Source organism: Doryrhamphus excisus, chromosome 4 (assembly GCF_030265055.1).
Source record: "Doryrhamphus excisus isolate RoL2022-K1 chromosome 4, RoL_Dexc_1.0, whole genome shotgun sequence".
Classification (NCBI taxonomy): domain Eukaryota; kingdom Metazoa; phylum Chordata; class Actinopteri; order Syngnathiformes; family Syngnathidae; genus Doryrhamphus; species Doryrhamphus excisus.
In genome coordinates, this window is record NC_080469.1 from 24,449,172 (window position 1) to 24,476,718 (window position 27,547).

At 34.6% G+C, this 27,547-nt stretch overlaps 1 protein-coding gene across 2 annotated transcripts in view; it reads left to right on the top strand.

Moving 5' to 3' along the window:
• si:dkey-215k6.1 (transmembrane protein 132C) overlaps positions 1-27,547 on the top strand; it is a 187,381-nt gene that overhangs the window by 116,576 nt on the left and 43,258 nt on the right. For both annotated transcript variants that reach the window (XM_058069759.1, XM_058069760.1), the window contains one exon: positions 23,718-23,904. In XM_058069759.1, the coding sequence (XP_057925742.1) occupies positions 23,718-23,904 (187 nt within the window). The remainder of the gene's footprint in view (positions 1-23,717; positions 23,905-27,547) is intronic.

Consider the following 27,547-nt stretch of genomic DNA (forward strand, 5'->3'; position numbering starts at 1 on the left):
AGGGAATATAAGGGTGTTATTTTGTATGTAGATGGCTCTAATAATGTTAAAAACTGTATTTAGCTGATCATAAACAGTTTTTGTTATGTCTTATATGTCTTATTTTCTTTTATTCTGTTAAAAACTGTATTTAGCTGGTCATAAACAGTTTTTGTTATGTCTTATATGTCTTATTTTCTCTTATTCTGTTAAAAACTGTATTTAGCTGGCTATAAACCGTTTTTGTTATGTCTTATACGTCTTATTTTCTCTTATTCTGTTAAAAACTGTATTTAGCTGGTCGTAAACAGTTTTTGTTATGTCTTATATGTCTTATTTTCTCTTATTCTGTTAAAAACTGTATTTAGCTGATCATAAACAGTTTTTATCATGTCTTATATGTCTTATTTTCTCTTATTCTTTTAAAAACTGTATTTAGCTGGTCATAAACAGTTTTTGTTATGTCTTATATGTCTTATTTTCTCTTATTCTGTTAAAAACTGTATTTAGCTGGCTATAAACCGTTTTTGTTATGTCTTATACGTCTTATTTTCTCTTATTCTGTTAAAAACTGTATTTAGCTGGTCATAAACGTTTTTTGTTATGTCTTATATGTCTTATTTTCTCTTATTACGTGTACTATATTGGGTAATAGGAGTGTAAAAGGGAATATAAGGGTGTTATTTCGTATCTAGATGGCTCTAATAATGCAAAAAACTGTATTTAGCTGATCATAATCACTTGTTGTTATGTCTTATATGTCTTATTTTCTCTTATTCTGTTAAAAACTGTATTTAGCTGATCATAAACAGTTTTTGTTATGTCTTATATGTCTCATTTTCTCTTATTCTGTTAAAAACTGTATTTAGCTGGTCATAAACGTTTTTTGTTATGTCTTATATGTCTTATTTTCTCTTATTACGTGTACAATATTGGGTAATAGAAGTGTAAAGGGGAATATAAGGGTGTTATTTTGTATCTAGATGGCTCTAATAATGCTAACAAACTGTATTTAGCTGATCATAATCACTTGTTGTTATGTCTTATATGTCTTATTTTCTCTTATTCTGTTAAAAACTGTATTTAGCTGGTCATAAACAGTTTTTGTTACGTCTTATATGTCTTATTTTCTGTCATTATGTCTAGTATATTGGGTAATAGGAGTGTAACGTGGAATATAGGGGTGTTATATCACATCCAGATGGCTCTATTTTTTTTTTTTTTTTTTTTACAAAATGTTTTCAGTTGCATCTTGCACTTTGGTTGGTCAGGTTGGTCCGTGGGACTCTCAGTCCGTTTACGTGGTCCCGGATCTACTTTATAGTCCGTCCTAAAGGTGTTCTTCTACACCAAACTCTTCCAGATGTGACGCAAGACGCAACCAGATGTGGAAGCGTCTGAAAAAAAAACGAGGTCAGCAGTGGTTAAGCGAATCTCTTCCATGTCACAACACACATGTATGTGCAAGCGGCGGCACGCACAGCGAGCTGGTGCACAGATGTGCGGGCGTACGTGATGATGATGATGATGATGATGCACGCGACGGAGACGCACGAGCGAGTGGGACGGAAACAAGCAAGATTTCTCTGCTCTATCAGGATTTTTTTTTTATAATGGGGGGGGGGGGGGGTTAAAGCAAAGTGATGTCCCCTCAGATGACTTTGTATGCGAGGGTCCATTAAAATGTATGACTGCCGCTCGCTGGCGGCAAGCCAGAGCGGGGCCAAAAAAACGAGGCCCCCGAGGCTCAACATTGCTTACGCTCTGATTAGCAAATTAGCATGTCCCAACAAACGGTCAGGGGCATTAGCATGGCGGCTAACAGAGAGGGCATCGAGCGAGGGGTGGGGGGGGGTTACTTGGCGACATTTTGTGCTGGTTCATCGTTAATCAATCTGATGCTAAACAGCGCTAAGTGGCTGATAATGTGCTTTTAGGGGCCGACGCGCCGCCGGGTCAGACAGGAAATGAGAGGGACAAGGTGAGCGGCGAGGACGGCGTGCCACGCCATCAGGGGTCACCTCCCCGATTGACGGGACGTGAGCGCACTTTGTGTCCTTAAAACTTTGTTTAAACAAAAGTGTACGTCGAAATTATGGCTTCTTTTCTCTTATCAGGTCTATTCTATTTAGCTGGTCATAAACAGGCTTTGTATGCGTTATATGTCTTATTTTGTCTTATTAGGCCTACTATATTGGGGGGACCATAGTGTATCGTATAAGGCGGACTATAAGGGTGTTATTTCATATCTAGATGGCTCTAATAGTGTTAAAAACGGTATTTAGCTATTTATAAACCGTTTTTTTATGTCGTATATGTCTTATTTTCTTTTATTATGTGTACTATATTTGGTAATATAAGTCTAAATGGGAATATCAGAGTGTTATTTCATATCGAGCTGGCTCTAATAATGTTAAAAACTGTATTTAGCTGGTCATAAACAGTTTTTGTTTTGTCTTATATGTCTTATTTTTTCATGTATATCTACTATATTGGGTAATGGGAGTTTAAATGGGAATATCAGAGTGTTATTTCATATCTAGATGGCGCTAATAGTGTTAAAAATAGTATTTAGCTGGTCATAAACAGTTTTTGTTTTGTCTTATATGTCTTATTTTTTTATATATATCTACTATATTGGGTAATAGGAGTGTAAATGGGAATATAAGGGTGTTATTTTGTATCTAGATGGCTCTAATAATGTTAAAAACGGTATTTAGCTGGTCATAAACAGTTTTTCTTTTGTCTTATATGTCTTATTTTTTTATATACATCTACTATATTGGGTAATAGAAGTGTAAATGGGAATATCAGAGTGTTATTTCATATCTAGCTGGCCCTAATAGTGTTAAAAAACGGTATTTAGCTGATCATGAACAGTTTTTTTATGCCGTATGTGTCTTATTTTCTCTTAATATGTGTACTATATTTGGTAATAGGAGTGTAAAGTTGAATATAAGGGTGTTATTTTGTATCTAGATGGCTCTAATAGTGATACAAACTGTATTTAGTTGGTCATCAACAGTTTTTGTTACGTCTTATATGTCTTATTTTGTCATATATATCTACTATATTGGGTAATAGGAGTGTAACATGGAATATAGGGGTGCTATTTCACATCCAGATGGCTCTAATAATGTTAAAAAACGGATATAGTTGGTCTTAAACAGGTTTATTTGTCTTATTTCATCTACTATATTTGGTAATAGGAGTGTAGAGCGGACTATAGGGATGTTATTTCATGTCACGAAGGCTCTAATAATGGTATAAATATTAGTATTATTATTGTAGTCATGTCTGCAACTGATTTACATTTAATTGGGTAGTAATATTAAGATGGATTATTGTACCATGACTGTCCAAATGAGACTCTCACAATATAAAAAATACTAATAATTAAAATTACATTAAAATACATAACAAAAAAAATAATTAAAAATACAAAAATATTAAAAAGCAAATTTAAAAATAAATAAATAAATAAATGTAAAAAGCTGTTTCAGAACTCCTGAGTGGTCAGCAGCGACTCAATGAGTCAGACATGATTTAGGCTCCTCCTCTTTTTCGCCATAATTTCTCATCTCGTCCTCACCCAGCCGTCTTCCTGCCAAACCTCATTTTTCATCACTAATGGTGTGTGTACGTGTGTACGTGTGTACGTGTGTACGTGTGAGTGTGTATGTTGATTTCAGTCCAAGCTAATAACCCTTTTCCGGATGTGAAAGCTTCACGCCGGTGACTCAGATCACATCACATATTCATTTTTATAAAAGCAGCGGAACGTCACACAAGTTTAACTTCCTGGAAATGTGTCAATATTAAAAAAAAAAAATATATATATATATATATATATAGCTGGAAGACTCATTGTCATTTTATTATTTTATTTTCTTATTATATATTATTTATTATTTCCTATTATTATTTTCATTCTTGAATAAATGATCTTTTTTTCACCCCACTTCTAAAATTCTAAAAACTAAATGTATATATTTAATTACTATTTTAATTATTTAATTAGTTGAAGTAAAGCAATTATTAAAAAATATATTGCAATTTTATAATTGTAATTATTGCATTAAGTTATTTTTATGTATTAGTTTAACTTTAATTATATAGTATATATTTTAAAAAATATTTAATTATTTATAAAATATAAAAAACACACATTTATGTATTTAATTCTAATTTTAATGAATTAATGACACGTTTAAATAATTAATAAAAATATGTTAGAATTATTTTATAATTGTATTTTTTTATTGGTATTTATTTACATTTTTTTCGTTTTTATTATTTTATTCTTGAACGATGGAAAAGTTCAATTCCATTAAAAAAATCATTTAATTTATTAATTTATTTAATTGCAATCGTTAATCAATTAATTGAAGTAAAGTAATTATTTTCAAATGTATTGCAATTGTATTATAATTGTAATTATTGTAATATGTTATATTTATTATATTAGTTTTACTTTATTTATATATATTAAATATTTAATTATTTATAAAATATAAAAAAACACACATTTATGTATTTAATTCCAAATTTAATGATTTCATGACATGTTTACATAATTCATAAAAATATGTTATAGGCAATTAATTTATAATTGTAATTTTTAATTGGTATTTATTTACATTTTTCATTCTATTATTTTATTCTTAAGCAATGGAAATTTTTTATTTTTAATAATAATAATTTGTAATAATAAAATGTAATTTAATAATAAAAAAATATTTAATTCATTTAATTATTTAATTGCAATTGTAATGGATGTTGCATTAAAATAATGTGTTTACAATAATAATTTAGAATAATCTATACTTCATATTTCAAATAATAATAATTCATTTTTAATTCAATTTCGTTACAATCAAAAATAAGTGTCTGTGGCGGTACAAATGTATCTGTGGCGGGTTGCCACAGATAAATGAATGTATGGTAAACACTGACATGGTGGAGCGTCGTCGTTTTAATAAAATACTCTTCTCGGCATCCCCTCATCTGCGATTCCGATCACAATCGTTAAAGCTGCGACACAAACGACGGGCAGATGCTTCCACGCGCCTGCTTTGCTGGACAAAAAAAACGTCCCGCTGAGTTGGGCCCGGCGGCCATTAAACGGCCGTTTACAATCTTTGTCACACGGCGTAAACGACGTACAGTAAAGTTTTATGGACACGGAGCGCCATTCGTTAGACTTTGTTTTGTGCGACGCCTTGCACCCTTTAGACAACATGCAGGGAAGCTTCGGAGCAACGCTACATAACGCTGACATGCAAGTCGGCTGCTGAGGCTCCGCCCTAAAGTGGATCGCATCGGAATTCTGGTGAGGGAACGTCCCGAGAGCCCCCCCCCTCCCCTCGTTTACGACCTGAGCAAAGCAGGCGAGGCCTAAAGCATCAAATTCCGAAAAATACGACTTGGACAAACTCCCCAATGGAAGATAACTATTTTATTCCCAGCAGCACAGCGCTCCTGTCGTATGGAGGATCTTTGATGAGCGTTTTTTTTTTTGCAGCAGTTTCCCTAAAAACGTGCAGGGTGCTTCTTTCGTAATGTTGACTCTTTAACTGTCTAAAAACAGACATCCCGTGTCGCATTGACAATCTTTGTTTGGCCCTTAAAAACAGCACAATACTCCTGTCACATAGAGGATCTTTAACTAGCTTTTTTTGCAGGAGATTCCTAAAAACAGAAGCAATCTTTATTGAGGATCTTTGACTAGTGTATTTGCAGTAGGGTGCCCATGCCCTATAGAGGATCTTTGACATGCATTTTTTCAACCTTAGCCTAAAAAGAGATGTTGCATAAAGGATCTTTGATTAGCATGTTTACAGTCGGTCCATAAAAACAGCACAGTATTCCTGTCATAAAGAAGATCTTTGACAGATGTTTTTGCATTAGATTCCTAAAAACAGTAGGGTACCCATGCCCTATAAAGGATCTTTGACATGCCATTTTTCAACCTTAGCCTAAAAACAGATGTTCCATGTCGCATAAAGGATCTTTGATTAGCATGTTTACAGTCGGTCCATAAAAACAGCACAGTATTCCTGTCGTAATAAGGATCTTTGACATGTGTTTTTGCATTAGATTCCTAAAAACAGTAGGGTACCCATGCCCTATAGAGGATCTTTGACATGCCATTTTTCAACCTTAGCTTAAAAACAGATGGTCCATTTCGCATAAAGGATCTTTGATTAGCGTTTTTACAGTCTGTCCATAAAAACAGCACAGTATTCCTGTCATAAAGAGGATCTTTGACAGGTGTTTTTGCATTAGATTCCTAAAAACAGTAGGGTGCCCATGCCTTATAGAGGATCTTTGACATGCGTTTTTTTCAATCTTAGCCTAAAAACAGATGTTCCATGTTGCATAAAGGATCTTTGATTAGCATGTTTACAGTCGGTCCATAAAAACAGCACAGTATTCCTGTCATAAAGAGGATCTTTGACAGGTGTTTTTGCAATCTTAGCCTAAAAAGAGATTGCACATGCCGCATAAAGGATCTTTGATTAGCATGTTCGATCCATAAAAACAGCACAGTAATCCTGTCAGAAAGAGGATCTTTGACAAGTGTTTTGTCACTAGATTTCTAAAAACAGCAAGACACTTCTGTTTTAGAGAAGATCTTTGACTAGGACTTAGATTCCTAAAAATAACATGGCACTCCCGTCAGCCGTCATTTTTGAGGATCTTTGACACACGGTTTTTCAACCTTAGCTTAAAAACAGATGGTCCATGTCGCATAAAGGATCTTTGTGTAGCATGTTTACAGCCGGTCCATAAAAACAGCACAGTATTCCTGTCATAAAGAGGATCTTTGACTTTGTGTAGCATTTTTTGCACAAGATTCCTAAAAACAGCAGAGTGCTCTTGTCATATAGAGGATCTTTGACTGACGTTTTAAGCAGCAAAGAAAGTGTTCCTGTCATATAGAGGATCTTTGACATGCATTTTTTTGAAGCGTTTGTCTAAAGACAGAGTGCCCGTGCCGCATAGAGGATCTTTGTGTAGCATTTTTTCTACGAGATTCCTAAAAACAGCAGAGTGATCTTGTCATATAGAGGATCTTTGACTGACGTTTTAAGCCGCAAAGAAAGTGCTCCTGTCGTATAGAGGATCTTTGACATGCATTTTTTTGCAGCGTTTGTCTAAAGACAGCGTGCCCGTGCCGCATAGAGGATCTTTGTGTGGCATTTTTTGCACGAGATTCCTAAAAACAGCAGAGTGTTCTTGTCATATAGAGGATTTTTGACTGACGTTTTAAGCAGTAAAGAAAGTGCTCCTGTCGTATAGAGGATCTTTGACATGCATTTTTTTTAAGTGTTTGTCTAAAGACAGAGTGCCCGTGCCGCATAGAGGATCTTTGTGTGGCATTTTTTGCACGAGATTCCTAAAAACAGCAGAGTGCTCTTGTCATATAGAGGATCTTTGACTGACCTTTTAAGCAGCAAAGCAAGTGCTCTTGTCGTATAGAGGATCTTTGACATGCATTTTAAGTTTGTCTAAAGACAGAGTGCCCGCGCCGCATAGAGGATCTTTGTGTAGCATTTTTGCACGAGATTCCTAAAAACAGCAGAGTGCTCTTGTCATATAGAGGATCTTTGACTGACATTTTAAGCCGCAAAGAAAGTGCTCCTGTCGTATAGAGGATCTTTGACATGCATTTTTTTGCAGCGTTTGTCTAAAGACAGCGTGCCCGTGCCGCATAGAGGATCTTTGTGTGGCATTTTTTGCACGAGATTCCTAAAAACAGCAGAGTGTTCTTGTCATATAGAGGATCTTTGACTGACGTTTTAAGCAGTAAAGAAAGTGCTCCTGTCGTATAGAGGATCTTTGACATGCATTTTTTTTTTAAGTGTTTGTCTAAAGACAGAGTGCCCGTGCCGCATAGAGGATCTTTGTGTGGCATTTTTTGCACGAGATTCCTAAAAACAGCAGAGTGCTCTTGTCATATAGAGGATCTTTGACTGACGTTTTAAGCAGCAAAGAAAGTGCTCTTGTCGTATAGAGGATCTTTGACATGCATTTTAAGTTTGTCTAAAGACAGAGTGCCCGCGCCGCATAGAGGATCTTTGTGTAGCATTTTTTGCACGAGATTCCTAAAAACAGCAGAGTGCTCTTGTCATATAGAGGATCTTTGATCAGATGAGTTGTATTTGGTGTTGCCAGCAGTTCAGCGGAGTTGAAGTTGAAATTCCACCTTAGACACCCCCACATCGTCGCCCCCCCAACCTCCACCCCACACACACCGCCCCCCCCCCCCCCTGCTTCTTTTCCCCCGCCTGAATCCTCCGGCTGCCCGACCCCGATAGTTTGATTGACGGGGTCGCTGGTGTGAGCAGGAAGGAGTGAAGCCGTGGGCTAGCTTCACACCGCACACTGAGGCCTCACCACTTAGCATCTGACATCGGAGATGGGTGGTGCGGGGGAAGGTGAGGGGGGGGGGGGGGTGAGAGGGCGGGTGGTCTCGGGGCGTGTTCCAATCTTGGCATGTGGGCTCCGAAACTCCTTTTAGCGATCACTTGCATTAGCATAAACGTGCCCTGCAGAGTTGGCCCCGCCTCTTCTACACCCCCCCAACCCACCCCTCCCTCCTCCCAGCTGTCAACCACAGAGAGAGCAGGGCCTTCTGGGAGTTGTATTTTATTTATTTCTCCTTTCAAGGCCTCTGAGCGGGTTCTTGGTCTGCATGGCTGACAGGCGGGATTTGATACCTGGCCTAATTCAGTCACTCCGCTTTGGCCCGTCCCAGTAGCACTTAGCCCCCACACAGCCCCCGCGTCGCCCTCCCCACGCAGCCCCCGGTGTGTGTTATTAGTGGCTAAATATACTAGCTGGAAGTCACATGACCGGAGAGCGTTCATCTGTATTCATTAGCATAGCAACAGTCAGAGAAACAGTCAGCAAGAACTGACACATTCAAAGAGAATATCGTGTTGCCATGGCAACTTGGACTCAGGATTTTGTAGTAGATTCCTAAAAACAACAACTATTTTTCTGTCTTTATTTTTATTGTTTATGTATATTATTGTTATTGTTTTGTAGGCACTCTTGATCTTTGACTACAGCACTTTTGCAATAAATTTCTAAATAAAAAAAACAACAACAACAGCAGAGCGCTCTTGTCATGTAGAGAATCTTTGACGAGTGTTTTTGCTTAACAACAACAGCTGTCATTAATCAGGCTCTTTTGGTTATTGTTTTTTTTGCGGATGTTTTCTAAAAACAGCAGAGCGCCTCTGCCCGATAGAGAATCTTTGACATGCGTTTTTGCAGCTTTTGGATTTTTGACTCATGGTTTTGCAAAAAAATTCCCAAAAACAGCAGAGCGCTCTGTCACATAGAGAATATTTAACTATTTTTTTGCCAGTATATTCCTAAAAACAGCAGGAAATTTCTGTCATATAAAGGATCTTTGACTCTGGTTGTTGCAGTAGATTCCTAAAAACAGCAGAGCACCCTGTCACATAGAGAATATTTAACTATTTTTAAGTATATTCCTACAGCAGGACATTTCTGTCATATTAAGGATCTTTGACTCGTGATTTTACATTGACTAACATTTTTGAGCTTGATTCCTAAAAACAGCAGGACATTTCTGTCATATAAAGGATCTTTGACTCATGGTTTTGAAGTAAATTCCTAAAAATAGCAGAGCACTCTGTCACATAGAGAACATTTAACTATTTTTGCAGTGTATTCCTAAAAACAGCAGAGCATTTTAACTATTTTTGCAGTATATTCCTAAAAACAGCAGGCCATTTCTGTCATATAAAGGATCTCTGACTCGTGATTTTACATTGACGAGCATTTTTGAGCTTGATCCCTAAAAACATAGAGAATATTTAACTATTTTTGCAGTATATTCCCAAAAACAGCAGAGCATTTCTGTCATATGAAGGATCGTTGACTCGTGATTTTACATTGACGAGCATTTTTGAGCTTGATCCCTAAAAACATAGAGAATATTTAACTATTTTTGCAGTATATTCCTAAAAACAGCAGAGCAATTTAACTATATTTGCAGTATATTCCTAAAAACAGCAGAGCATTTCTGTCATATAAAGGATCTTTGACTCTTGATTTTACATTGACGAGCAGTTTTGAGCTTGATCGCTAAAACATAGAGAATATTTAACTATTTTTGCAGTATATTCCTAAAAATAGCATAGTAATTTAACTATTTTGGCAGTATATTCCTAAAAACAGCAGAGCATTTCTGTCATATAAAGAATCTTTAACTCGTGATTTTACATTGACGAGCATTTTTGAGCTTGATCCCTAAAAACAGAGAGAATATTTAACTATTTTTGCAGTATATTCCCAAAAACAGCAGAGTATTTCTGTCATATAAAGAATCTTTGACTCTGATTTTATCACTTTGATCGCTAAAAACAGAGAATATTTAACTATTTTTGCAGTATATTCCTAAAACAGCATAGTAATTTAACTATTTTGGCAGTATATTCCTAAAAACAGCAGAGCATTTCTGTCATATAAAGAATCTTTGACTCTTGATTTTACATTGACGAGCAGTTTTGAGCTTGATCCCTAAAAACATAGAGAATATTTAACTATTTTTGCAGTTTATTCCCAAAAACAGCAGAGCATTTCTGTCATATAAAGAATCTTTGACTCTGATTTTATCACTTTGATCGCTAAAAACATAGAGAATATTTAACTATTTTTGCAGTATATTCCTAAAAACAGCATAACAATTTAACTATTTTGGCAGTATATTCCCAAAAACAGCAGAGCATTTCTGTCATATAAAGGATCTCTGACTTGTGATTTTACATTGACGATTATTTTTGAGCTCGATCCCTAAAAACTTAGGGAATATTTAACTATTTTTGCAGTATATTCCCAAAAACAGCAGAGCATTTCTGTCATATAAAGAATCTTTGACTCTGATTTTATCACTTTGATCGCTAAAAACATAGAGAATATTTAACTATTTTTGCAGTATATTCCTAAAAACAGCATAACAATTTAACTATTTTGGCAGTATATTCCTAAAAACAGCAGAGCATTTCTGTCATATAAAGGATCTCTGACTCGTGATTTTACATTGACGATTATTTTTGAGCTCGATCCCTAAAAACTTAGGGAATATTTAACTATTTTTGCAGTATATTCCCAAAAACAGCAGAGCATTTCTGTCATATAAAGAATCTTTGACTCTGATTTTATCACTTTGATCGCTAAAAACATAGAGAATATTTAACTATTTTTGCAGTATATTCCTAAAAACAGCATAACAATTTAACTATTTTGGCAGTATATTCCTAAAAACAGCAGAGCATTTCTGTCATATAAAGGATCTCTGACTCGTGATTTTACATTGACGATTATTTTTGAGCTTGATCCTTAAAAACAGCGGGACATTTCCGTCATATAAAGGATCTTTGACTGTTTTTGTAGTACATTCCTAAAAACAGCAGCCATTATTATTGAGGATCTTTGACTAGTATGTTTTATTGATTTTTTAATTGATTTTTTCTGTCTTTATTTCAGCTTTTCTATATGATATATATATTAGAATATTACTAAAAGCAATTCTATAGTTAAGAAATAAAAATAGGCGGTTACGTCCTTGACAAAGATAAATAGAATGACAAAGAACGACCCCGTAAGGCCACCTTGAAGACGTCTTCAGCGTCCCGGGAGAAGGTCCTAATTGTCTCCTGGTGGCTTTCATTTCCCCCTCCGTCCTCGTCTTTAGCATATTTTAATAGCGCGCTGATGCGAAGCCTTTGTCTCCGCTTTCTTCTTGGCTAACTGCTGTTTTTTTTTTTTCAGCCTATTTGTTGTGATAAATGACTGTTAGATGTAATTTCCCCAGGATCATATCTCTCTCAGGGCCCACACACCATAATTAGACCGTCTGATTAATAATTTATTATTACTTCTTTTTCTATTCTTTTGGATCCGCTCTGCTTGTGGAAACAAAATCATTATAAAATACGGGATTTTTTTTTTTTTTTTTTTTTTTTTTGCCACCCTCGAGTCTGGAAAAGGGATTAAAATCCCCAAAAGGTCAGACTTCCCTCCCCAACAGATAAAGTCGTTGCCTCGCTCGGACGGACAACGCTTTCCTATTGGCTGGGTTCTGTTATGTTGCGTTATTATTTTTTGTAGTAAATAATATTACTCCAAGACTCAACAACATGGCGGCGATCAATAACGTTTTTAATGGACAAAAACAAAAAAAAAAAAAATGCAAAGGCCAAATATAAAAGTCACCATAGGAGGTGGAAACAAGAACGAGCAAAATAGGAGAATAATTCCAGGAAGCAAACAGGAAACAGAAGTAACAAAATAAATGCACCAAACAGGAAATAATAGCAGAATTGAAAAAAACAAAACAAGAGATATTATAAGATTTGGGTTTTTATTTTATTTTTATTTTTAATTTGGATTTCATGTCCGAAATTGCAGCATTTTTGCATTTTATATTATTGTATTTTTTAAAAATTTAAACAAAAATATTTATAATAATTTATAATTTATTATTTTTTATATTTATATTATTTATTATATAAATATATATATTTATAAAAAAATATATATATAATATTTATATTATTTATTCTAATTTATTATATTTCATATTTATTATAATTTATAATATCATTATTTTTGTTTGAATTATGTTATATTTTATTTATTTCATTTTTTTTAATGAAAACTCAAAACATAGCATGTTTTTAATATTAAAAATAAATTTATAAAATTATTTGTGAGGTCTTAAAAACACATTTTTAAAATACATTTTAAAACATTTCAGTTTCTTGTAATTTCTCGTAATATTTTCATACTGGATAAATAATATATTCTATTTTTTGTTTCATTAATTTTGATCATTTTTTTTTACAAATAATTTCCTGAAAAAAAACATTTTTTATATTAAAAATAAATAAATAAATAAAATATTTGTGAGGTCTTAAAGGGGCCATTTCAATAAAATGGTGCCATTTTATTACATTGTTTTAATATTATTATTTTATGAAATTTAAAAGTAAAAATACATATTTTTTGTTATTTTCTTTTTAAAATATTTTATGAATTCTTATATTTTTATTATTTTATTTTTATTAAATATATATACTTATTATATTATATTATTTATTATTAAAATTGCTTAAAATTGCTCTCAAGTGAAATAGAGGCTATGGATGTCCGATAATTACCGATATCAGCAAAAAAAAATTCAGAATCGGTCGGCATTGGCATCTGATTTTTATACAGATCATGAAAATATCGATATTTGAGATTTGGACAATATCAGCAAAAATATCGGACATCCCGAATTGTCACCTCTTTTTTTCATTTTCATTTTCTTAAAGAAACGCAGTCGGTCGACAGGAAGTTGCATCATTCAGATCCTGTCAACGTGTTACGATTCATATCAACGTGGCGACATTTGGCGTCACCTTTGACCCTGCCGTGATGCCTTCCAATAATGAAAGGAGGCGTTGAAAGAAGATGGAAAACAGACAAAGCCTAAAAAAGGGGAAGGCTGGATGCAACGCCATCCTGCGCCTCCTCCACTCGGCTCCCCTCCTGATGGACAAGCATTTTCTTTCCCGGAGAAAATAGCCTTTGTTGAAATAAATTTGAGAAAGAAATCCCATTTTTGTCCCTGGCAGCGCCAAGAAGCCCAAGAAGCCCATATCTCAAACTGCGTGTGCGTCTCATAAAAGCAGAGATGGATGTCGTAGCGAGCGGCGCATTAAATCAATATCTGATTACAGACACCGAGAGGAGGTTAAAAAGTGCACGTCGGGGCCTTCGAGGACATCCAGGCTGGTAGTATTTCTCGTCACCTGCGTCCGGCCCGCCACTGATACATTTTGACCGCCGCAAACGAATTTTATGAGAATAAACTTGTAATATTATGAGGAAAAATATTATCATTTTAGTAGCATAGACTTAAAATATTTTTTAAAACTATTTTTAAGTCATAATTTTAACAGAAAGAAGCAAAACAAAAAAAGTAGTAATTTTTGAAAAATTTGTTTGGGGGGAAAAGTGCTAATATTATGGAAAAAAGTCTAAATATTATGGTAATAAAATAATAACAAAAAATATTTATAAGAACAAAATTAAATAGTTAAAAAATGAAAAAATAACACAAACAGTTAAGAAAAAATTAAAAATTTTCAGAGAAAAAAAATGTATTTTAACGACACAAACACTGTAAATTTACGTGAAATAATTTTTAATCTTATGGGGAAAAATTATCTCGTTTTAGTAGAATAGAGTTGAAATTCCCCATTTTAACTGTTTTTTTAAAAATAATTTTATAAGAAAGAAGCAAAACAAAATAAAGTTGTAATTCTTGGAAAATTAATTATTACTAAAACAAAAACAGGAGTAATTTTGTGGGGGGGGGGAGTGATAATATCACGGAAATAAAGTCAATCATCAATAAAAGTTAAATAAAATAAATACATTTCTGTGAAATAAATAAAAATAAAGTTAAAATATTATGAAAATAAAATCATAACAATACAAAAAGAATATTTAAGAAAAAAATTAAAATAGTGAGAAAATAAAAAAATACCAGAAAAAACAAAAAAAAAACAGAATAAAGTCAAAATATTAAGAGAAAAAAAATGTTTTCTAACGAAACGAAATGTCAATGAGGAATAATAATGCTCTTTAAGTAGAATAAAGTTTTTCTAAAAAATATATATTTTTAAAGTCATATTATGAGAAACAAGCAAAACAAAAAAAAGTTGTAATTTTTGGAAAATTAGTTGCGGGTGGCGGAAGTGATAATATCACGGAAATAAAGTGAATCATAAATAAAAGTTACATAAAATAAATACATTTAAATTAAATAAATAAAAATAAAGTCAAAATATTATGAGAATCAAATCAGAATATTTACCAGAAAAAAGTTAAAATGAGTGAGAATAAAATAAAATAAAATGACAGCAAAAAAACAAAAAAAAAAACAGAATAAAATAAAAATATTTTGAGCATCAAATCATTATAATATGCAAAGAATATTTACAAAAAAAAGTACAATAACAAAAAAAATGGAACAGAATTTCGTTTTTTTCCCGTGTCCCTCGCTGGAACACCCCTGCTGTGATTTATATGGGATCAAATACTTCTTTCCCCGCCCCCTTTGCATGTGCGCGGCGTTGCACGTGTATGTGACGGCGATGAAAGTACGCGTGATGTTGGGCAGGAAGACAAAATAGCAAGTTTGTGTGACAGTGACAGCAAAGTTTTGTGTTTTTTTAAAAAAAAATAAAAAGTTGTAAACATGTCAAAAAAAGTTCCACGCTCACAACTCGGAATCTCTTTTCCCTCGACCTCGTTCTCATCTGTCTATGTTTTTTTTTTTTAAATCTATTTTTGAGAGACTCACAGATTTGCAGCTGCAGTCTAGAAAAACAAGACCCCCCCTCTATCTTTATATTTTAAAGCAGGCAGCAGGTAGGCCGCTATGGAGGACCAAAACTGCCAAAATAATCAATACATAAATAAATAAAAGTGGAAATAAAAACATAAATTTTTATAATATAAATTTTTTTATAAATTTAATAAAATTTTTCAATAAAAAATGAAAAAAAATCAAAAAATTAAATACAAAAAAAATTATATAAATGGAAATAAAAACAACAATAAAAAAATATCTGCATTTCAAGCTGACATTGTCTGCAGCATGAAATAAATACATATGAGAGCCGAGTGCTTTTATTTATTTATTGATATGTAATTCTATTTATATGTTTATTTTTGTATTTATTTCTACATTTATTTTTGTATTTATTTTTAATTTTTGAATCTTGTTTTTTATTTTTGTATTTATTTTTGCTTTTATATTTTATATATGTATTTATTTATTTATTATTTTGGCAATTTTGGTCCTCCATAGGCCGCACCCAGACAAAGAATAAACAAAATAAAAGGTCATTACAGGGAAATAGTTTGCGTTCAATGTTGCCGCACGCGGGAAAAAAACACTTTACTGCTTCAGTAATTCTCTGATGATTCCATTTTCCTTTTATGATTCCGCTTTCTCTCGCTGGCGGGGAGATATTTACTCCCCAAGTCTTCCTCCGCTCTCGCTCTGTCCATCGAAACTATACTTCTGATGCTGAACAGTATGAAATTATGACAAAAAATATACATTATGTATGACAATAAAGTCGTAAAGTCATAATATTCAAAGCAGAAAAACATTTTATTTATTTTATATTATAAATAATTATTATACATTTATTTCTTTCAGGAAATTAGTTGTAAAAATATAATAAAAATGAAAAATGAAATGAAAAATAAACAGAAATAAATTTAAACTAGGATGCTGTCATGTGATATATAAAAACTTTTAAAATGTATTTTAAAAAATGTGTAATCAAACATTTTTTAAAAATATAATTACGAGAATACATTTGGTTTTTTTTCAGGAAATTATTTGTAAAAAATAATCAAAATAATGAAACAAAAACTAGAATATATTATTTATCCAGTATGAAAATATTAATAAAAACATCAATTATATATGACAATAAAGTCAGTCAGGCAAGTCATAATATTACAAGAAACTGAAATGTTTTAAAATGTATTTTAAAAATGTGTTTTAAAAAATGTGTAATAGGACATTTTTACGAATCCATTTTTTTCAGGAAATTAGTTGGAAAAATTATCAAAATTAATGAAACAAAAACGAGAATATATTTTTTATCCAGTATAAAAATATTAATAAAAACATCAACTATATATGACAATAAAATCAGAAAAGCCATAACATTACAAGAAACTGAAATGTTTTAAAATGTATTTTTAAAATGTGTTTTTTAAAATGTATTTTAAAAAATCTGTAATAAGACATTAAAGTCGGAAAAGCCATAAGTTTACAAGAAACTGAAATGTTTTAAAATGTATTTTAAAAATTTGTTTTTTAAATGTATTTTTAAAAATGTGTATTAAGATTTTTTTTTATTTATTTTTTTTTTAATATTATGAGAATCCATTTGTTTTTTTCCAGGAAATTTGTTGTAAAAAAATCATCAAAATTAATGAAACAAAAACTAGAATATATTATTTATCCAGCATGAAAATATTAATAAAAACATCAACTATATATGATAATAATGTCGGAAAAGTCATAATATTAAAAGAAACGGAAACGTTTTAAAATCTATTTTAAAAATTTGTTTTTTAAATGTATCTTTGAGTTTTTAAAAAAGTAATATTACAAGAATCCATTTGTTTTTTTGAGGAAATTAGTCTTAAAAAATCATCAAAATTAATGAAATAAAACTAGAATATATTTTTTTTATCCAGTCTGAAAATATTAATAAAAACATCAACTATATATGACAATAAAGTTGGAAAAGTCATAATATTACAAGAAAAAAGGCATTTTTTTTGAAGAAAAATTGTGTAATAAATAATATAATAATAAATATAATAATAAAAATAATAATAAAAAAGAAATATGCACTTATTTCAGGAAATGAGTCGCAAAAAACAAATAAAAAAAATTAATAATGAAAGGTAAAATGATGTCAAATGTATTAAAATTAAGTACAACTTGGATATTTGATGAAAAATAATATTTATTATACCGTGGTATCAACTTGAAGATGATCTCCAGTACCAGTACTGGCCCCACAGCCCAGCCGCCCCCCCCCCCCCCCCCCCGGCATGATCCACCACCACCAAATGTTACTGCAGGTAGTAAGACTCTCCCAGAACAGCTGACTAGTTGAAGGATGCCCAAGATCCTGAATATCTGAACTAGCTTTTGTATCCTTCCCCTAGACCATGATGCTGAACAATACTCGCTTTCAGGTCATGTGACCGTTGTTTTGATGCTACCATGGTGCTACATGCTACTTGTATATGACGACCAAACCAAGTCTAGTATGATTTTTCAGTAAGTATAAAATGTTATTGGTGAATATTTGTGCCCATGTGCTACTCTATGTCATGTACTTGTACTTGTACTTGTACTTCATGAGTATTCATGGGTAGATTTGTGTTTTTTTTTTTTTTTGTGGAATTGGAGCACAATGGCTCTTTGATTGAATCCAGCACGCCCGCCTGTCATATTCCAAGATCTGGCCGTGCTCCTGAAAGCCTCAGCTGCATTTAAAGACAAATACAATAAAAATGGTAAAAGGAAAAAAAAAGACAAAAGAGGACGCTGGTGTGTGTGGTGTGATGGTGTGGGGGGGTTGGGGGGGGGGGGGGGGTTGTTTGATGCATGCACACGCACACTTGTCGTCCCCCTCGCTGAGCCTATTCCTAAAAGCATTTGCATGTTGCATGTCGGGGGAGCCCGGCGTGTGTATGGGGGGCGGGGGGTGAGACGGTGGGCGGGGCTTGTGTGTGTTGTGTTTTTGGCCTCTCGGTGGGGGGGGGTTGCATGTCAGAGAATGCCTGATGTGAAATAAGACAAGTGCTTTAAAAGAGAATAGGCAATTACCCCCCCCCCCCCCACATACACATCTAACATCTACAGTACCTCTAACATGTAGTATATTTCACACACGTAATGTATGCAATGTGTAAAGATATAACCCCCCCCACACACACACACCCCCCACCCAACTGTTCAGGTACGTTACACTGACCCAACACGTGTGTGTAACACCGTCGACAACACTGACACACTTTAAGGGTTTATGTTAGCACAAAGTGACAGGAGGCCTGGCCGTGTTGCGTGCACACACACACATACACACACACACACACACACACACACACACATACACACACACATGTACACACTCTTGTCAACTTGTGGTTCCGCCTGGCGTCATTTTACCTCCTGTTCTTTTTCTTGGATAACTCTGACAGCTGAGTGTGTTTTGTGAGAGTGTGTGTGTTTGTGTGTGTGTTTGTGTGTGTATGTGTGTGTATGTGTGTGTGTGTTGAGAAAAAGAAGGCCATCTTTGTTTTTTCATTTGGACAATTTTTTTCAATCGGGCCATGTCGCACCCTTTCATTTACGTTCTGTCAATCATAGAAATCAGCGGCAAAACATTTGCTATTAAAGCATCAAGGACTAAGTCAAAGTTCAAGGTCAAAGCAATGTCAAACGCACCAGCCAGGGAAAATGTTGCAATTTTGAAAAAATTGCGAGATGAAAAAGTGCTCTTGTATGGAAAAAAGTCTAAATATTATGGTAATAAAATCATAACGTTAGGAGAAGAATATTTACAAGAAAAAATTAAATAGTCAGAAAATGAAAAAAAAACAATAATAGCACAAATCGAGAAAACAGTTAAGAGTTACAGTTGAAATTCCAATTTTTAACTGTTTTTAAAAAATCATATTATGAGATAGAAGCAAAACAAAATAAATTTGTAATTCTTGGAAAATTAGCTTGGGGGAAATTTTATAAAGTCAAAATATTATGGTAATAAAATCATAACATTAGGAGAAGAATATTTACAAGAAAAAATTAAATAGTCAGAAAATGAAAAAAAATAGCACAAATCGAGAAAACAGTTAAGAGTTAGAGTTGAAATTCCTATTTTTAACTGTTTTTTAAAAAATCATATGAGACAGAAGCGAAACATTGTAAATTTGTAATTTTTGTAAAATTAGCTTGAGGAAAAAATTATAAAGTGAAAATATTATGGTAATAAAATCATAACGTTAGGAGAAGAATATTTACAAGAAAAAATTAAATAGTCAGAAAATGAAAAAAATAATAACACAAATCCGGAAAACAGTTAAGAAAAAATCCAAAATTTTCAGAAAAAAAATCATATTCTAACAACACAAACATTGCAAATTTATGTGGAAAAAAATAGTAATCTTATGAGGGAAAATTATCTTGTTTTAGTAGAATAGAGTTGAAATTCCTATTTTTAACTGTTTTTTTAAAAATCATATTATAAGAAAGAAGCAAAAAAAATAAAATTGTAATTCTTGGAAAATTTATTATTACTAAAACAATGTTATATTTACTGAAATCTGCACCTCATCATCTCCAAATTTGGCAGACAAGTCGAAGGTTTTCGAAATTTACTTATAATTGACCGTGACCTAGCGAGTTCGCCTCAGGTCAAAGTTGACTCGTCTCAAGGTCAAAAATTAAATCACCGCAAGAATATAGTTGAAATTCCTATTTTTAACTTTTTAAAAAAAAATCATATTATGAGATAGATGCTAAATAAAATAAATTTGTATTTCATGGAAAATTTTCAGAAAAAAATTGGTATTCTAACAACACAAACATTCCAAATTTACGTGAAAAAAATTGTAATCTTATGAGAAATAGTTGAAATTCCTATTTTTAACTGTTTTTTAAAAAAAAAACCATATTATGAGATAGATGCAAAATAAAATAAATTTGTATTTCATGGAAAATTAGCTTGGGGAAAAATATATAAAGTCAAAATATTATGTAATAAAATCATAACGTAAGGAGAATAATATTTACAAGAAAAAATTAAATAGTCAGAAAATGAAAAAAATAATAACACAAATCGGGAAAACAGTTAAGAAAAAAATCAAAAATTTTTAGAAAAAAAATTGCATTCTAACAACACAAACATTGCAAATTTATGTGGGAAAAAATGGTAATCTTATGAGGGAAAATTATCTTGTTTTAGTGGAATAGAGTTAAAATTCCTATTTTTAACTGTTTTTTAAAAAATCATATTATAAGAAAGAAGCAAAACAAAATTAATTTGTAATTCTTAGAAAATTAATTATTACTAAAACAATGTTAATAATAATAATAATTTGACCATGACCTAATGAGTTCGCCTCAGGTCAAAGTTGACTCGTCTCAAGGTCAAAAATCAGATCACCGCAAACCACACTGAGTAATACCTCAAATCAAAAGTCATGATGCGGGCTTTCCAGATTTGTTATTATTTTGTCAATATACCTTTATATGATGACATAATAACCAAAAATCATAATATGCATAAAGGCCACACAGCACCGAGAACACTAAGTTTGCAAACATAACACTGAATATCCATGCTAATAAGTCGAAGAAGTCCATTTCTATAACAAACGTTATCATCGGGATCATTTTCCGAGTCATTAGACGTGCGATTGAAACACAGAAAACCAATTAAAATTTAAAAGTGCTCTAAAAAAAAAAAAGCCATCAGTCAGTTGTCAGTTTGATAATTATGAGGAAAAATAAAGTGTTTTTCTCGTTAAGAAGCATATTTTCTAATATGGGCAGCCTGCGAGCTGATCGTCTCGCAGCAAAGAGAGTGAAGTCAACGCAGCTCCGCTAATAATCATTTCGGCAAATTGGCGCCATCAATTTCAATGCTGTTATAATACAGAAAATTATACAAAAAAATATCAAGTTGCGCTAATGTGGCGTAAAGAATGAGAATGAAGGAAGTCACGGTAAAAAAAAAAAAAAAAAAAAAATTCAAATAGTTTCACCACAGCCGCTTTGCAGCAAATCTAAAGTGACATGAGTGATGGGTCCAAATGGGCCCGCTTATTAATAATGACTGGCGGGTTTGATTCCGCCAGGGAGGGAAACTGTCACACGGGTGCAAATAACCGTGAAAACGTCCAAGTTAGCGTGTTGTGCCGCTCTAAAGGAAACATACAAATAAAAATGTCGGGATTGAAAAGGAGGATTTCATGGCAGTACTTTTATTTCCCAGAGACGTACTCTAAACCAAACGACTGTACTGTTAGCTAACATCTGTTAGCCGTTAGCCATTGGAGAAATAGAATCAGTGTTCATGTCACTCATGGAGATCTTTGTCTTGGATTTATGAACATTTATATAAATTTATACAAATATTCATGTATTTTATATGTTTATTCATATATTGTTCTTATATATACTTATATATATATCGGTATATCCTGAAGTAGGCACATAAACAACCTTGCCTGGCATCTGTAAAGCTGACACCAGAGAGGTGATAAACAACAAAGACCTTGACCACAACCACGACTCTTACATAAGTCATGTTTTTGGAATGAGACCTTACATAGACAGTACTTCCTGGTTCACCGTACTCTTACATACATAAGTCATATTTTTGGAATGAGACCATACATAGACAGTACTTCCTGGTTCACGGTATTCTTACATAAGTCATGTTTTCGGAATGACACCATATATAAACAGTACTTCCTGGTTCACCGTACACTTACATAAGTCATGTTTTTTTTTGCATACGGAATGAGACCTTACATAGACAGTACTTCCTGGTTCACGGTATACTTACATAAGTCATGTTTTCGGAATGAGACCTTACATAGACAGTACTTCCTGGTTCACCGTACTCTTACATAAGTCATGTTTTCGGAATGAGACCATATATAGACAGTACTTCCTGGTTCACCGTACACTTACATAAGTCATGTTTTTTTGCATACGGAATAAGACCATATATAAACAGTACTTCCTGGTTCACTGTACGCTTACATAAGTCATGTTTTTTTTGCATATGGAATGAGACCATGCATAGACAGTACATCCTGGTTCACCCTACTCTTACATAAGTCATGTTTTCGGAATGAGACCATACATAGACGGTACTTCCTGGTTCACCCTACTCTTACATAAGTCATGTTTTCGGAATGAGACCATACATAGACGGTACTTCCTGGTTCACCATACTCTTACATAAGTCATGTTTTCGGAATGAGACCATATATAAACAGTACTTCCTGGTTCACTGTACTCTTACATAAGTCATACATAGACAGTACTTCCTGGTTCACCGTACTTTTACATAAGTCATACATAGACAGTACTTCCTATTTCACCATACTCTTACATAAGTCATGTTTTTGGAATGAGACCATACATAGACAGTACTTCCTGGTTCACCGTACACTTACATAAGTCATGTTTTTGGAATGAGACCATACATAAACAGTACTTCCTGGTTCACCGTACTCTTACATAAGTCATGTTTTTGGAATGAGACCATACATACACAGTACTTCCTGGTTCACCGTACTCTTACATAAGTCATGTTTTTGGAATGAGACCATACATAGACAGTACTTCCTGGTTCACCCTACTCTTACATAAGTCATATTTTTGGAATGAGACCATACATAAACAGTACTGCCTAGTTCACTGTATTCTTACATAAGTCATACTTGTGGAATGAGAGAATACATAGACAGTACTTCCTGGTTCACCGTACTCTTACATAAGTCATATTTTCGGAATGAGACCATACATAAACAGTACTTCCTGATTCACCGTACTCTGACATAAGTCATGTTTTTTTGCATATGGAATGAGACCTTACATAGACTGTACTTCCTGGTTCACCGTACTCTTACATAAGTCATGTTTTCGGAATGAGACCATATATAGACAGTACTTCCTGGTTCACCATACTCTTACATAAGTCATGTTTTTTTGCATATGGAATGAGACCATGTATAGACAGTACTTCCCGGTTCACCATATTCTTACATAAGTCATGTTTTCGGAATGAGACCACATATAGACAGTACTTCCTGATTCACTGTACTCTTACATAAGTCATGTTTTTTTTGCATACAGAATGAGACCTTACATAGACAGTACTTCCTGGTTCACGGTATTCTTACATAAGTCATGTTTTTGGAATGAGACCATACACAGACAGTACTTCCTGGTTCACCGTACTCTTACATAAGTCATGTTTTTGTTTATGAATGAATGACTGATGTATGAATGAATGAATAAGGAACGTACATACGTACGTATGAATGACCGATGGATCCGTGCGTGTCGGCAGGTTGGACAGCGCGTCCTACGAGGTGATGCAGTTGGACTTTGAGGTGGACAACGTCATCAGCTTGGCGCCGACCCAAACGCTGCACTGGGTGGTGGACTATCTGTCGGGGGCGCCGCCCTCCTCCGAGAGAGTGTCTCACCTTTACATCAGCAACGCCGACATCCAAGGCATCGTACCTCTGGCCCAGGTGAGGAAACGCGTTCCTTCGTCCTAAGCCTGGATCATCAGGATTATTGTAGTCCTCCATCCCTAGATCATCAGGATTATTGTAGTCCTCCATCCCTAGATTATCAGGATTATTGTAGTCCTCCATCCCTAGATCATCAGGATTATTGTAGTCCTCCATCCCTAGATTATCAGGATTATTGTAGTCCCCCATCCCTAGATCATCAGGATTATTGTAGTCCTCCATCCCTAGATTATTAATTCCCTCAATCCTTGGCCGTCATTCCGTTGTATTTCCTTCATTCTTGAAAAGTTCTTCTCTCTCTCCACGTTCTCCATGCTGAACATGTCCCTCCATCCCTAGATCATAGGGATTATTGTAGTCCTCCATCCCTAGATTATTCATTCCCTTGATCCTTAGTCCGTCATTCCGTTGTATTTCCTTCATTTTTGGATAGTTCTCCTCTCCCTCCATGTTCTCGGTGCTGAACATCTCCCTCGATCCCTACATCATCATAGCCCTCCATCCCTAGATCATAAGGATTATTGTAGTCCTCCATCCCTAGATTATTCATTCCCTTGATCCTTAGTCCGTCATTCCGTTGTATTTCCTCCATTCTTGTCCTTTCCTCTTCTCCCTCTATCTTTAGCTTGTCTACTTCCTGTATCCTGAATATTGTCCTCCATCCCTAGATTATCAGGATTATTGTAGTCCTCCATCCTTAGATTATTTATTCCCTCAATCTTTAGTCCATCATTCCCTTGTATTTCCTCCATTCTTGTAACGTTTTTCTCTCCCTGGACGTTCTCCGTACGGAACATCCCGCTCCATCCCTAGATCATCATAGCCCTCCATCCCTAGATCATCAGGATTGTTGTAGTCCTCCATCCCTAGATTATTCATTCCCTCAATCCTTGGCCGTCATTCCCTTGCATTTTCTCCATTCTTGTCCTTTCCTCTTCTCCTTTAGCTTGTCTACTTCCTGTATCCTGAATATTGTCCTCCATCCCTAGATCATCAGGATTATTGTAGTCCTCCATCCTTAGATTATTTATTCCCTCAATCTTTAGTCCATCATTCCCTTGTATTTCCTCCATTCTTGTAACGTTTTTCTCTCCCTCCACGTTCTCCGTGCTGAACATCTCCCTCCATCCCTAGATCATCAGGATTATTGTAGTCCTCCATCCTTAGATTATTTATTCCCTCAATCTTTAGTCCATCATTCCCTTGTATTTCCTCCATTCTTGTAACGTTTTTCTCTCCCTCCACGTTCTCCGTGCTGAACATCTCCCTCCATCCCTAGATCACCATAGCCCTCCATCCCTAGATTATCCCTTTCCTCCATCCTTTGTCCATCTTTCCCTTGCATTTACGCCATTTTTGTCCTTTCCTCTTCTCCCTCTATCTTTAGCTTGTCTACTTCCTGTATCCTGAATATTGTCCTCCATCCCTAGATCATCAGGATTATTGTAGTGCTCCATCCCTAGATCATCATAGCCCTCCATCCCTAGATTATCCCTTTCCTCCATCCTTCATCCATGTTTCCCTTGCATTTCCTCCATTCTTGTCCTTTCTTCTTCTCCCTCTATCTTTTGCTTGTTTACTTCCTGCATCTTCAATATTGTCCTCCATCCCTAGATCATCATAGCCCTCCATCCCTAGATTATCCCTTTCCTCCATCCTTTATCCATCTTATCCATTGCATTTCCTCCATTCTTGTCTTTTCCTCTTCTCACTCTATTTTATCTTGTCTACTTCCTGTATCCTGAATATTGTCCTCCATCCCTAGATCATCATAGCCCTCCATCCCTAGATTATCCCTTTCCTCCATCCTTCATCCATGTTTCCCTTGCATTTCCTCCATTCGTGTCCTTTCTTCTTCTCCCTTTATCTTTTGCTTGTCTACTTCCTGTATCCTGAATATTGTCCTCCATCCCTAGATCATCATAGCCCTCCATCCCTAGATTATCCCTTTCCTCCATCCTTTATCCATCTTTCCCTTGCATTTCCTCCATTCGTGTCCTTTCTTCTTCTCCCTTTATCTTTTGCTTGTTTACTTCCTGCATCCTAAATATTGTCCTCCATCCCTAGATCATCATAGCCCTCCATCCCTAGATTATTCCTTTCCTCCATCCTTCATCCATCTTTCTCTTGCATTTCCTCCATTCTTGACCTTTCTTCTTCTCCCTTTATCTTTTGCTTGTTTACTTCCTGCATCCTAAATATTGTCCTCCATCCCTAGATCATCATAGCCCTCCATCCCTAGATTATCCCTTTCCTCCATCCTTTATCCATCTTATCCATTGCATTTCCTCCATTCTTGTCTTTTCCTCTTCTCCCTCTATTTTTATCTTGTCTACTTCATGTATCCTGAATATTGCCCTCCATCCCTAGATTATCCCTTTCCTCCATCCTTCATCCATGTTTCCCTTGCATTTCCTCCATTCTTGTCCTTTCTTCTGCTCCCTTTATCTTTTGCTTGTTTACTTCCTGCATCCTAAATATTGTCCTCCATCCCTAGATCATCATAGCCCTCCATCCCTAGATTATCCCTTTCCTCCATCCTTCATCCATGTTTCCCTTGCATTTCCTCCATTCTTGTCCTTTCTTCTTCTCCCTCTATCTTTTGCTTGTTTACTTCCTGCATCTTCAATATTGTCCTCCATCCCTAGATCATCATAGCCCTCCATCCCTAGATTATCCCTTTCCTCCATCCTTTATCCATCTCATCCTTGCATTTCCTCCATTCTTGTCCTTTCTTCTTCTCCCTCTATCTTTTGCTTGTTTACTTCCTGCATCTTCAATATTGTCCTCCATCCCTAGATCATCATAGCCCTCCATCCCTAGATTATCCCTTTCCTCCATCCTTTATCCATCTCATCCTTGCATTTCCTCCATTCTTGTCCTTTCTTCTTCTCCCTCTATCTTTTGCTTGTTTACTTCCGGCATCTTCAATATTGTCCTCCATCCCTAGATCATCATAGCCCTCCATCCCTAGATTATCCCTTTCCTCCATCCTGTATCCATCTTATCCTTGCATTTCCTCCATTCTTGTCTTTTCCTCTTCTCACTCTATATTTATCTTGTCTACTTCCTGTATCCTGAATATTGCCCTCCATCCCTAGATCATCATAGCCCTCCATCCCTAGATTATCCCTTTTCTCCATCCTTCATCCATGTTTCCCTTGCATTTCCTCCATTCTTGTCCTTTCTTCTTCTCCCTCTATCTTTTGCTTGTTTACTTCCTGCTTCTTCAATATTGTCCTCCATCCCTAGATCATCATAGCCCTCCATCCCTCGATTATCCCTTTCCTCCATCCTTCATCCATCTTATCCTTGCATTTCATCCATTCTTGTCCTTTCTTCTTCTCCCTTTATCTTTTGTTTGTTTACTTCCTGCATCCTAAATATTGTCCTCCATCCCTAGATAATCATACTCCTCCATTACTGTTACTGTTCTCTGTTATCAGCCTTCACTTACTCCATCTTTCACCTGTCCTCCCTCCCTTAACACTTACTACCCATCTTCCTCCATCCCTGGATTATCCACTTCCTCCACCCACAGGAAATCCCGTGCTTTGTCCTTTTCCATCCGTAGCCTCCACAACCCACTTCCTCTCTACTTTTAAGCCTCTTGGCTTTTCTTCTTCTTCTACCCCCAAAA